Consider the following 14535-nt stretch of genomic DNA (forward strand, 5'->3'; position numbering starts at 1 on the left):
TCAGTCATGAGGCTGCAGGCTTCAAGAAATTTAGTAGAAGTCACAGTGACTGCACAGAGCACTTTTTATGACCCAAGAGATCCTACCTACTTTGCTCAGCAGTAGTTGAAACTGATCTGTCACTTACCTACTTTGCTGAAGACATTCACTAAATGCAGGGCCATCATTTTCAAGACAAATGAAAAGCAAACAACAAGATAGAAAACCAATTTTATTGAATGAACAAAAGTCTAAAAGTCTCCCATTTTTGGTTAACAAAAGCAGCAACCTACAAAACCCCTGCATTCCATGACAAATCTTTTTATGTCAAAAAATTAATCCTAGAGCAGGTATGAACATTTGTACATAGAACAATACAACTGTTGAGATGTGTTTGGGCAAACAACTGGCTTTATCAGGGAAAGAAAAAGGAAATAAAAAAAAAGGACTTCACCTGGGACACCTGAAAAAGCTTGATTTGTGTGCTGGCTGAGAGGTATATCATCGGGGCTGCCAGCAGTTTTCAGCACTTGCATCCCCTTCACACAAAATGAAAAGAGCAGCAGAAAAAGGGCAGAGATTTTAAGACTGAGCAAGGAAAATAACTGCCAACAGAACACAGTGTCCAGCTAGCTCATTTGGCTAATGGTAAATGCAGCTTTTAATACTGAATTTCATAAGCTTGTGTTAAGTGAGTCCGTGCTCTCAGGAGGCTCCAGGGTAAGAATTCAGCCACTTTACCCACAAGCAAAAGTAACAGAAGTTCCATCCTCGAACAGACAATTCCTCAGTCAAAAAAAGGCAACCAGATAAGGGAAAAGAAACTGAGACCTGCTTGACAAGATATGATTATCTGACTCACAGAAGTCTAATGGGAATTAAATGGAGAATGTGTACATTCTCTTTGTAAATCCAGTAAGGTTTTCTAACCTATGTGATCTTTTTTTTCATTTGCACTGGATATGGGCAGCCTTACTAAAATGAAGTGCTAAAAACAAAGGCAATGTTTATTTTTATCCTTACACCATTTGCAGAATAACCCTTTTTTATAAAGTCATACCATAAGTTTTCATGCTTTTGAACAATAAATATTTTCAATAAAGTCTGCTTATTACATTGAGTGATTTCAACCTGCTCTTTTGTTTCCACAGATCAGGACATAGTACAATTATTTCAAAAGAAATTATCGATTTTGCTATCATATTCACCTTTGATTGCAAAATTACAACAATCTGTGCTTATCTGTCACTTTATACATCAGACATCATCTATTGCAACCATATCAACATATTTATTTAATAATAATGAAGCTGTATCTTATACCATAATTTCTATTCTTATGTGTTCTAGGACTAATAAATCCCTAATATGTTTTGATTAAAACTAACTTTAATATATCAACTCTATCATCTAAAGTTAATTTTAATCATTTCCATCATAATCATTATAACTCTGATACCCACTGTTCCTCCTCTCCCGAAGATTAGATTTCTTCCACATAGATTCTTGATGAAAGCTAGCACTAAAAGATCGACCCAGTCGTCCATGTTGTTTTTTAGATATATTGTCTTCACTCTCAGATTTGGAAATTCCTTGTCCTTGTGTTTGGGATTGTTTATTCTGTCTAACATTTCCAAATGGAAAATTCCAAGGACCAAACCTTTGCCAGTTAAGTCTCTGAAAGGCAATGATGCAGTGAAGATTTCCTCCAACCTAAACAAAGCAAAAAAGATTCTTTGTTAAATGCACAGCACAGGCACATTTCTAACATAAATAGATATTTGACATCAACATTTTGGCAAGTAACACCATACTTTCAAAAAGAAAGCAAACAAGAAGTGCCACAACATACAAACCAGGAAAAAAAAAAAAAAAAACCAACAATGAACAAAACACCACAGAATCATATACAGAAGTATACAACTTGCATCAATCAGTTCTGATTATTTCCCAGATTCAAATAGTGCTTTCTTTTTCATCTTTTTGATCTTTTAAAGCTATCCATTTTATCCTTCACGGGCCAGTATCACTTATCTTCTGCTATTCTTTTTTTGCTTTCTAGCTACCTTCTCAGCAATTATCAGTTCTGGTCCATTCTGATCTTGCTGACACAGTCTTCCATAGAGTCTTCACATCTGAAATCATCTCTTCAATCTATTATTTCTCACAGAGTTTCAATCTACAAATCACAAATACATCCTCCCCCCAAGAGATACAACCCTATCTACAGGAAAGAAAGCCACATGCATTGACAGTAACTCCACACAAGGGAGACACACACATTCTTTTATGTCTGATCCTACTCAATTGTACTTTCTTTCCCACTTAAATGTCATTGGAGGGTCATACCCCAAAGGGTCTGTAATCTGTCTGCAGAACATTTCTATTCTTGCTGCAGCTACATTTTAAACCAACGAAGTTAAATATTCTGACCAAATACATTCTGTATACACAGATATCCTGATTAATCCTAGCATATATGAAGCTACTGATGGTTTACAACTTACCCAGCAAGTAAATCTAAATTATTTTGGCATGCAAGAACCTACATCATACTTTTGTCTTCAGCAACGCTTCCTAACAGAAAAAAATCCTTTAGTGAAGTTATCATCATACACTGCTGAAGTATGAGTAAATTTGCAAAAACCTACCATGAGTTTCCTCACATCTTAGTAAATTTATCTTACCTTCTTAGTTTTTCGATGTTGTAATCCTCTCTCTAGATGTCGAATATCTAGATATTCTGGATTTTGAGTGTTTAGGTCAGTGACAATATCTGTCCACCTACAGAATAAAATCATTACTACTCAGCTGAAATTTATGAAACCTCAGCAGCACAAAGACTCACATACACATACACACAAATACAGACCTTTGGCTTTAAACAGTCTTATCAGTGATTTAAGGATAAATGAATGTGTAAAGTTACAAAAGGTTCAGCATTAGAGACATCAAGCTAGATGTAAAAGTGTCACTTTCAATCAAAGCATTCACAGTGATTATTCCTGCTCTTGGAAACATCTTCTAAAATGAGTAAGAGCACCATGAGCCATAGTTACATTCCTTACGCTCACCAATTCATAAGTTTGAGGAAAGAAAGCAGCAAGTGTAGTTTAGGCAAGGAGATACATTAACCTTTTTTAAAAAACTTCTCCTACCCTTTTGTATTAGTTTGTTCAGTTCCTTGGTTTCTTTCACACACTAACTGTGATTTTAGACAGCTCTCATCATAACTCACTCCTCCATTTTATTTCATTCTAAACTATCAATTCAATCACTCCCCCACTCCCCATTCACTCAGATTTTCAAAGATTCTTAATTCCTTCCAGCCTAACTGAAACAGATATTTTCATATTCCAGACCTCTTTAAACCTGCACATCACCTTTTCATTTCCATCAATGTCTAACTACATGTTTCTCTTTAACACCACCCTACTAGTACAGAAAACACATTTTCACTCCAACCTTTTCCCCTTTTCCTTAAGCACAGAACTTCCTGCCAGCTCTCACTGGGAGTGCAGCAGGAGCAAGAAAGTCTCCACAATCAAAATTAGTATTATAAATGGTTTTATTATATATTCAGAAACTTTTTCCTGTGCCTATATTATAGCTAATATACCACACAACAAAGTTCTACCCTTGGGACCTACAATATGGCATTTCTCAGTAACCAGATGCATAATGTGATTTTAATTTTGTTCCACTTAATCTCACAGTCCAAAATACCCAAGTATTTGCAGTTATTGACAAGGTCACACCACTGACAAAAAAAAATATTAAATATAACTAATCCATTATATTTCTACATAGCACCCTCTGGCTCTCCTAGTTTGTATGTCTAGCTTAGACATCAATTTTGAGTCAAACCTCATAGTAAATGTACTGTTTGAATGGACAGATAAGCAAATAACACAACAGAGTATAGGCTGCACCTGCACCTGAGCTAGGAGGTCTCAGCAGCAGCAGAATATCTTGTGCACAGCCCAGACACAGCCCGTGGATGTCCTCAGCTCCAGTGTAAACTCCTCCAAGGGCCATGCAGCCTGTAAGTCACAACTGGCACGACTGTAGACAGCTGAGGTGCCTTTTCTTCCTGACTAATAAGAGCTTTGTCACACTCAAACAAAAGATATGGGCTTTTGGCTCTCAGCAGCCCACCTAAGTTCTGACAGGTGATATAAAACTGCCAGCCAGAGCCAGCCCTGAGATCAAAACACAAAGCTTCTCACTGAAGCATTATCTGTGTCTATTAGATACATATATATACACATGTATATATTCATTCGAAATAACTAAAAAGTCACTCAGTGACTCTGAGTAGAGTACTACAAACTGTTTTGAAAGAAAACATTGTTTTACATTCTTACCAAGTAACATACCTTTTACAGTGTATTGTTGGATGCTTTCTGCTGGGCTCTCCAATTAAGATCCAATACTCTACTTCCTGCTGCAAGACACGGCCTCTGTTCAATAGAAGATACAATCCTAGTAAGATTTATTGTGCATACTAAAAAGAAAAAGAGATATTAACAGTCTCTTGTTCTTTTTAGGATTTTCTAACACTTAAAATTGTTTCCTCAGCCAAACTAAAACCCAGCTCCTGCACTATAGTGCTCAAAATTGCATACAGGGAATCTTTTGTTTCACAAGGCCTGAAAGCAAACCTTGGAGATCCTGCTCCACATTATTTGGGAAGACAGATTTTCATCAAAAGAAATTTTATGTGGATGAAAGACAGTCTGGTACATGATGTAAATATAAATATATAGGAAACATCAGATATAAGAGCTGTGGAAAGCCACATAAATGTGGTACAAACAACTTCCTCCCTATCTGTGATGTCCAACAGTCATGGAAGAGTCCTTTACACTGTTTTTAAACTACACCTCAGCTGACAGTTTTAACTAAGAGCTGTAGGGTTACCTGTACAAACAAAATCAGCAACTCCAAATACTTCCTTCTAAACAGCCAATACCAGATACTAAAATCTAAACCTTTGAATTAATACTACTTTGCAGTCAACTTCCAAGAAGCTCAAAGCTTGCGGTAACCTTGTCAAGGAAGATTTTTGACAGGTATTAGGGCAGAACTGATGAGAATGCTCTGTGATTTCCTGTGTATAATTTTCTCATGGAAAACTACATCAGTTTCAACTGTGACAAAACCTGGTATTTTTCTGCTTAGGGTATCAGCATATGGTTTTATTGCTTGGAACAATTTATTTACCTACAAAAATTCCCTTTAAAATAACAATGTATTCCATCAGTGGAAAGGTGGGAAACCAAGACACAGGATAGATTAATTGACTTACCTAAAGTCACACTGGAAGTCTGTGGTTGAACTGGGAACTGAACCCAGGTCTCCCGAGTCCAAATCCAGCAACCTAAGATCATACAGGAAGTCTGTGGGTGACCTAAGAACAGTCTCTAAGCTCAGCCTAACAACCTATCCACCCACTTCTTTTGGGACCTAAAATGTTTCTTAGCTTGTTTTTTTTTAAATAAAAACTTTCCTTTTTTAAGTAGAGTGCAAAAACAGGTAACCAAGAACTGCTCCAGAATCTATTGGCAGTGCTTCTGAAAACAAAACTTTTTTTTTCCCCTCAGTAGGATCAGAAAACACAAAGAAAACAGGATGCTCATCAGGTCTGACCTCCAGCCTAAAGTAAGGCTATAAAAGCTTCTTTAATTATTTCATGTTACATTGTTAGAAGAGAACTGTTGTTAAGAAAGTTAACATTGACTTAAAAGCAACATCACGAAGTGACTAAGAATCCTTTTCAGCCATGGGTAAAGAATGGAAGTGTGGTTCTCACTCATTACTAAACAACATAAATTTAAATTAGTTAAAAGGCATGTTATGTTTCCATACACTGAACCATATTATTTCCCAGATTGTATTTTTGATCTATTTTGATCTATTGATTGTATATTTGATCTATTAAACTTTTTTTTTCACTTTGGTCTTCTAGTTAGGATTCTTCCTAACTGATTAAGTGATTAACATTTTGGTAAACTCAAATAGTCTGATGTGTTAGATTTCTACGTGGGGCCTATTTTTTACATTCTTCTTACAAACCTGGCAAGTCAGTGAACTAAGTCTCAACAAAAAACTGTATTATTCTGTACATATACTGAAAGTTTTCATTAACCCTATCATAAGCTTCACACTGGGAACCAATTAGATTCAGATGATTATGTTTTATCATCTCAAATCAATGACCATTTTGAACTCCAAAAGTAGAGCTAGCATTCTCCATTCCTTTATGTGACCATATCTCTTCAACAAAGTCAAAGTCAGATAATCAGTCAAATAGCCAAAAGTTCACCTTATCCTAGTGACCTACACTTTTCACTGTTTAACATTCACCAACACTGGTATCTGCTAATTTTCTCAGGGACTGACTTCTTATGCTCTATAATAATACTAATAAATACTGACCAATGGCTGGGCATCGAGAAAGTCCAACAGAATCCTTTAATACATACCATGTTTGCAACTACTTTGAGAGAGGAAAAACATCTTAATATGATTCAGTGAATGACGTAAAACAAACTACTCTCGTTAAGAGAGTGCATAGAGTACTCTACTATGTATAGCAATCTACCTTGAACAGCAAGGTAAATGTCTTACAAAAGCTAATATGTATCTCAAGAGTTAATATTTTCAAAGTTGAAATTTGTGGGTTTAATGCAAGACTCTCCCCAAACTCCATATGAGTATTAATGATATTAACTGTTTTTTAAAATTTGTATTTAATTGAAAACTATATCAACTATTGCATTATATTATCCTAGTAGTGTCACTATGACAAATCTGAAATTATTACACAGGGAACTGTACTTGTATTCTAAAACAACAGGATATAACCTTATACAAGTTCTATAACCTTATAGAAGTACTCCATCACTTCAAGTATTATTAAAAAAAGCCAAACATAATGTCATAGTCCAAAGATCTCTCCTAGTTTTATTCCCTCCATTCCCTCACAATTCCTGGTAACAGATCATTCACATCTCTTTACTTTTCTATGTCTTACATGTCAGAAGTTGGAGTTTACCATCACCATTATTAGTCAACATTAATGCAAAATAAGTACATAAGCATAAGATTAGTTACCTTCACTTGTTCTTCAATAAAATAACTACCTTCTCTCTATCTAGCTAAAACCATTTCCTAATAACATTTAGAGTTTTCTCTTTTAAGCTCTCTCTCAATATAGTCTGTTTAGTTACATTTCATTTTAAGTATGTAATGATTAACACTCCTTTCAAATCATACTCTAGTGTTTTTCTAACTCAGACAGATGTCTACGTGACACAAACTGAAATGTTATTTATGGAGAAAAATGGTATCAAATTGAAGTAGATTTTTCTGTATGTTTCTTCCACTAGCATAAGCATAAACACAGATAAGCATATAGTATCTTACCTATAGGCTTTACTAGCTTTTACTGGGGTTGCTTCAAAACCAATTGGGCAAAAATAATGGTTTTGGCAATGGTAGATATAGGCCATTGATTCATCTTTCAGTCCTCGTGTTAGCTTTGCAAGGGCCCCTGCAGCTACAAAGGAAGATCAGGTTACAGGCCAGGGTGCTTTGGATCCTGAATAACATATTCAGCAGAAAAGAAGATCTATTTAACAACAAAAGTAGTTATATTGCTTTTTAAGTGAAAGGACGTGACCTGACAGGCATACACAAAATACATTTTTGATATCAAACTTATTACTTTTTTGTACCAGGCAGGAAATTAAATACTGTCTGCTGCACAGTCTGTGCCAGGGAAATGCAATATAAAGTATACTTTGTGTTTAGATCAAAATCAAATTTAAAAAAGCACCATAAGCATATCTTGAACTAGGAAATACACACTGCAACAGAATGCACTCCCAGCTGCCCTAAGTCAGATGTGGCACACATTGATGTTACTACCAAAACCACTGAAAACACTCAAAAGCATTTTGGTATCATGAGCTTCTTGGACCTTCCTAGTCTCAGGTACACATATGGGCATGCAGTGGTTTATAATGTGACCACAGTGCTCAGTTTCAGGAAAAGACTAGAAGAGGTACTGAAACATGACAATTTTCAAGTGGGATACCAAGGAAAAGAAATTCCATTTTCATAATCTCTAAGAATTTTCAGCGTGATTTTGTGGGCTTTTTTTTCAGTTAGAAGGTAATTACCCAGACTATACCAAAGGCTAGTAAACTGCGCATGAAAGTAAATTTTTTTAAATTGCATACCTGAAAAATAGACAAAAATGTAGCTGCATAAGCTAATTGAGAATAATCGCCTAACTTTAGAGAGAGATGTTAGCTATCAGGCAAAACATGTAAGTTCATTACCATTCAAACTGGGCTTTTTAAAGGCATGAAACATTAAGTAAGAACTTTTTGTTCTCTCAGTGGATGACAGCAAACAAATTTTCCCACACAACGATGCAGAACTGGAAATGCAGTGTTTTCTTGGATACCTTAAAATTCCAATTCTGTGACAGCAGGATATGTAGCACAGAATGTATTTTATCGTAATAGAAGTATAAATGAAAATTTTAGCTAAATAAGAGAAAAAGTAAAAGCAGAAAAATCAGCCAACTTGGAGGTATTTGATACCTTATCTCATACTGGAAGTACTACTTACAGACTTCATCCTGTCAAATGCTACATGCTGCAGGATTTTTCAAGTTATACATTGTAAGACGAATGCTTTCAGAGTAGCTACGTACCAGTTTCTCCAGCTGTCTTGTTCTTCCCATGAGGTTTATACAGAACGTATGAGCATCCCTTGATATGGAAGTGATCATTTATTTGCCTAAACCATCTGAAACAATAAGCTTAAAGATTGTAGTAACTCAAGAGTTATTAAATACCATTTCATTTCCTCACACTTTTCCTGTGCTTTGACTGTTTAGGAAAAAAATTATTTATGTGCTACTAAGTACCTACTTCACTAATATTTAGATTGTAGACGACCACAGTACCCAATACAAAATTTGAAATATCCTAGACAGAGATTTAAATACACAAAGCCTTCTCCTTCATTTTGCTTTTCCAGACTTGACATAGAATCATAATAACTAACAATCTGGATATGAAATGTTGGTCCTGTTGTATTTAGTCCAGTCATCTCTAATGTTCAATTACAAAGCCTCTAAAAAGACGCACAAATTCTGAGGTGCCAAAGTGCAAACGTGATTTGAAAGGTACATAAATGAAATCTAAGACACCAGAAAGGACCCTTCAAGTGTGACTTTCTGGTTATCCCGCTGGATTTCTCTCACCTAAACTTCACAAAGCCTGAACATTACAGGAGCCAAATATTGCAACTCCTCACTGCAGCACTAAGTGAGGACAGGCCAGCAATTTTTCCACATTGGAAGATTCAAATTCACATGTTTGAAGATAGTACCTCAGTCATAAATCTATGTTGGGTAATGGGGCTGGCTCCCAGCCCTCCTGTTTCCAAGCCTGCTAAACACTTCAAAATTATTGGACCAGGCCAGAAAAAAAAAAAATAAAAAAAATGGGTAATTTCTCTGCTGCATAAAGGATGCTCACAGGGGAAATCAGAGAAGAATTACAAGTTTAACTTCTGTCTGTATAGACTGTTGACACAAAGAGATAGAACATTATATCAGCTTGGTCTATAGGAGTTGCTATACCCTAACATACTCCTGAAGAGATAGAAAACCTGGATCTGAATTTCCTAAAGCAGGTAAGGAAATCTTTATGACATTTTCCAAGGGTCTAGCCAGTATGCTGAATGGAGATTAGACTGCTGCCACATTTTCAAATTCAGCATCATTTACAGTGATCAGCCAAACACTATATATTGCCCTAAAAAAAATTAACTAAATCAAATGCAACTCATGAAGCAAGCAAGAATACAGCCAAAGTTTTTAATCTCACCAAAGGGTAACACACCAAAGTCCTATCAAAACGTTCAGCACTCAGTAGTACAATATGCTTCTTGGCTCTGTTTAATCCTAGAATGTCTTATTAATTTAATACAAAAAAAAAAAAGTACAAAGAATTTAGGTCCAACCTATAAATATCAGGAAACAGCAGAGCAGAAGCGGTAAAAGAATTTCAAGTGTTCTGTGACTCCAGCCCCATGTTTTTGTTCCTGAACAGCTCCATTGCAGCAAAGATTCAGCACTATCTCATTTTCTATTCTTAAATTGCATTTTACATTAAGCTAATAGTGTATCAACTGTCTTGTCAGGCCATTTCAGTGATATTAACAAGCATTTAACTTGCATTTTCAAAAATAGAAAAATAAGTGTAAAGAGTAAGTTTCCTAACCAGGAGACTAGACTCATTAGAGTATTATACAACCATTACATAAACTGAACCAAAAAATCAAATAGAATTTCACATTGACCTGACCTGTGTAATAGCATCACACCATTCAAAGCAACCACTGCAAACAACTCTTCGAGAATTTCAGAGTCAGAGTACTCAGGTATGTTTCATTATTCTAAAACTTAAGAGGATTAACATCTCAGCCACTTGGTTTTTAAATAAATAAACTACTACTGTATTTTTAAAGGTTCTATCTCTTAGCTGCATCAAAAGAACAAACATACCTCATTAGAGTTGTATTTCCAGTGAAGGGACCAAACCTAATCTCCTCAAATGGGGGCTGAAAGCCCAGTATATGCAAGGCTTCTTCTTGAGTGATGGGGGGTAAACTTAAAAAAAAAAGTGTTGTAATTAGAAACATATTTTTGACACTCCAGAGGCAAAGCAAAGCAGTCTGTGTATGACTTTACCTTCCAGCTCCCAGTGTACTATACAAGAAATTCCAACAAGACACCAAGGACGAAATTCCACAGGAAGTCTTGTATTGAGGTCGGCTAACACAATACCTTAAACAAAAACCTCAAACATATTAGTAACACAGTCTTGACTCACATATATGACAAACCTGAACTACTTTTTTTGAGCCATGTCACTGAAGTGCCACATTATATTGAATGTTTTGATGTCATTTGTATTAAAATAAATAAGCAAAAAAAAAAACCCAAAACAGCTGTATCCTTAAAAACAAAAATTAAGCAAATGTTAACTGATTTCTTTGCCTGCTGGCACTACCCTATTTCATATAAATCAGTCAAATTTCTAACAGCCCCAAGAGAGTTCTGTACAAATGAGCCTGTAGGAAAATATGATCCTGTACTAATATATCATATGGTTTTATCCAGTCTCTTCTAACACGTGCACTTGCGACAAACCACATCTCTACCTATGAACGTCATTCTGGGCCACAGATTCTTGTAGGTTAACTCTGACTTTCTGGTATTACAAAGTTAGAACCAGACAGATGCATTAAACTGATTTAATTTACTGAGCTATATTAATACAATAATGGTTGCATAGAAATTATAGACTCTGATCGAGTATTTCCCAATAAAAAGTAAAATCAGAAGTAAAACGTTATCAGCGGTACATTTAAGGTTACTTTTGGCCTGACCACGTTACTGAATTTGTATTTTGCTTTGCAGTGAATCCCCACATAGGTTTTTCCCTTTCCTGAAAGTAAAATGGATGTTTAGAAAGAAAAATGTTTTAAGAATTTCAACAGATGGGAGGGAAGCTCTAATTTTTCTTCAAGAATGCAAGAGACAGTGTGTGTATGCTTAACGTTTCTACTAAAGAAAAATTTCCAGGACATTATTGAGAAGTTTGCAATCAGGTAACTAATGTTTACTGAGAAACTACATAGTTAGTGTAGTTCATAAATTCATAACTTCATAAATTAATTCATATATACTACCATCTCCGAAGGTCCAACACTTTTCTCTCCTTCACGTCTTCAAGAGCGGAACGCTGATGACACTCCCTGTACTGTTTGCTTTTTTTGTCCACGGACTTTTTCTTTGTCCCTTGTTTCTTCATGTTGCCTGCAAATCAAATTTCCAAATCAAATGAATGTCTAGTTTGCCATTCACTGTTTTCTTCTTAAATACTTTTAGTAATAGCATCCAGCTCAATAGAGACACGGGTTATGTTAGTAAGTTAAACTAGGACTAAATGTTAATTGAAAGAAGGCTCAAATACATAATCTAAGTTGTCAACAGGTCTGTAAAGCTGCCATTAGCTCTGTAAACAACATGGTGTTTAGATCATGAACAGAATTAATGATGACCTGCCCAACTGCTAAGAGAGATAAGTCAATCTGATTATTCTAATGCATTAAATCATCCATCCCAGAAATAGACTCTCTAACCAACATGGACCTCCCAAACACTAAGTACACAAGGAACATAATAAAATGCTTGTTTCTCACTGCCAGCCTTGCAACCACCTACAGTTTCTGATGAAAAATTATATGCAAATCCATTAATAATAATATACACCAAAGACCTTTTCCTTTTCATAAGCCACTGTGACAGTGTTGGGCCACATCCTAAAGCAGAAATATTTTTGTCCCATTTTGAAGTCATACATCCAGATGCATAATATACTAGGTCATACTAAAACAAAAAAAATCACTCCAACAACATAGGGGGAAGGATGGGAGGGATATCAGAAACCACCCCAAATACTACACAATTAAGCAGAAGTCAGCCTTTCTTTGGATCCACTTCCCCTGGCAGTTACACTCGACTTTCACCCTTCTCTCTCTCTCACCCTCTTCTGTCCCGATGACAGATGCAGGTTCCTTGAAATGAAATACAGGCTCTTCTATAGCACTTCCTCACTGAGCACATGTGCTGGCCAGCCCCTTTCACAAACAAGCTGGAAACATGAAGCCTTTTCCTTTCACATCAAAACTTTACCACCTCACCTGCTTTGCTCTTCAGATTTGAGTTCACGCCATTGAACTCCGATTTGTCTATCTCCCATGCCAGTGGAAGCTTTCCAAGACTGCCAGGCAGGCTTTCCAAGTTAGCATCTTCACGGTAGATAATCTCTGAAGCACCAGTTTGAACGCTGAGTAAGTTAGGTGTGTTATTTCCAACGTTTAAGGCAGCACTGCTTGATAGGCAGGCACTAACAGAAGCACTTGGACTTTTACAAATAGATGTTACTCTGTTTAAAAAAGCATAGTCTGAGCAGATGGTATAAAACTTCTCTCTTGTATGAGTCACAGGACATCCCCAAGGATAATGCCCATCTTCCCTAGACACCAAGGATGCAGTGGAGGCGTCTGACATGCAGTATGGCTTCACAGGATCGTGAAGAGAAGCTTCCGGGGATTCTTTCCCAGGTGTGTTTTCAGTGTTTCCATTATTTCCAGAACCATTTTCTTTTTCATCTTCTGAAATAGTAGGCATTGAATGATACTAAGAGTATTGCACAACAAAGAATACTTTTTCTTTATGTTTTAATTACAACAGGGTTTTCATCATTGCCTCCATTGCCTCTGCAAGGTATCAACAAGGTACCTGAAAAAAAACCAGAAAGCTAGTACTGGTGTCTCATTCAACATAAAATATACACAAAGCTTATCTTTCAACTCACAGCCAATAAAAGCTGAAATACCTTCAAGATACCACAACACAGAGTGTCTTTCCCTAAGCATCTCTAGAGCTCTACCATCACCACCTTTTATCATTTGTGAGGTGCCAACAGCATACACTGCAGTGATATCAAGACAAGGATGTAATAAGTAATTACACTTATAAGCTGCAGATAAACAACAAAAAAAATAAATTAAAAGCTTTCTACATGTTCTTGGTTGTGGTTGCTCTCTTCTATCCCTTACAGTCACGATACACTGTAAATATGGAGTACAGAATACAAATTTATACAAATTAATAAATCATCATATATCTTAATTCTGCTGAATCCTGAAAACTTTAGCTGCAAGTGAAGTTCAAGCATACAATTACAGTAGCTATAACCTCTATCGATTGTAAATTGACAACACCACCCTCAATCTGTTCCAGTGCTTTCCTCCTATAGCTGTTAAAGGTTCCCTTTTATTTTTACGTGCCTCTTATTCTTCAAGACGTGAGAAAGAAAAGCAGGTTTTGTTTATGGCAGCTAAGAATTACCAAAAACAAATTTAGACGGCTGGCTGGCTTGCTTTAAACGATCATTTTTAAAGGGCAAGCTGACAGCGTGTGTGTTATCTGTCATCTCAGCAGCTCGCACGTCTGCAGACACGCGCCGCAGATGGGAACCTGGCGCGAGGGAGGCAGGAATTCCGCTCCACAGCTCCACAGCCTCCTCCTGCAACACCGGTTTCGGCTCGCTGCCCCGCACCTGCAGCGCCCGGGCAGCGCCTCTGGCCTCCCACGGCCGGCCGGGCTCCGCTCGGCGGAGCGCAGGGACACATCCAAGCACCCGCCCCTCCCCCCGCGCTGCCGACTGTCGGCTCCAGAGCCAAAGCCAAGGGCCTGGGGAAGGGGCCCTCCAGGACCCTGGGCTCGTTCCCCTCCTGGGCGCCTGCGAGGGGCATCGGCGGCGGGGGCGGCAGGGCTGCCCCCGGTCCGTGTTACCTGCGCGGAGCGGGGCTCGCCGGCGTCGCCTCCCCGGCCGCGGCGGAGCGGGGACGCGGGCGCGCCGGAAGCAGACACAGCCGCGCGCTCACCTGCGC

The 14535-nt window shown here is 37.3% G+C and overlaps 1 protein-coding gene across 1 annotated transcript; it reads right to left on the bottom strand.

The window, feature by feature from the left end:
* Positions 1–198: 198 nt before the first annotated feature.
* BIVM (basic, immunoglobulin-like variable motif containing) lies at positions 199–14534 on the bottom strand. Its single transcript, XM_086880747.1, has 11 exons — positions 14438–14534; positions 12778–13378; positions 11764–11890; positions 10760–10855; positions 10574–10678; positions 8711–8805; positions 7411–7543; positions 5291–5362; positions 4359–4442; positions 2667–2763; positions 199–1692 (listed from the first exon to the last, which is right to left on the bottom strand). Exons 2-11 carry the CDS (start codon positions 13265–13267, stop codon positions 1402–1404), a joined length of 1590 nt encoding a protein of 529 aa, XP_086736873.1. The 5' UTR covers positions 13268–13378; positions 14438–14534; the 3' UTR covers positions 199–1401.
* Between the last annotated feature and the right edge of the window lies 1 nt (position 14535).

Source organism: Cyanistes caeruleus, chromosome 3 (genome assembly GCF_971803275.1).
Source record: "Cyanistes caeruleus chromosome 3, bCyaCae1.hap1.1, whole genome shotgun sequence".
In the NCBI taxonomy this organism is placed as follows: Eukaryota; Metazoa; Chordata; class Aves; order Passeriformes; family Paridae; genus Cyanistes; species Cyanistes caeruleus.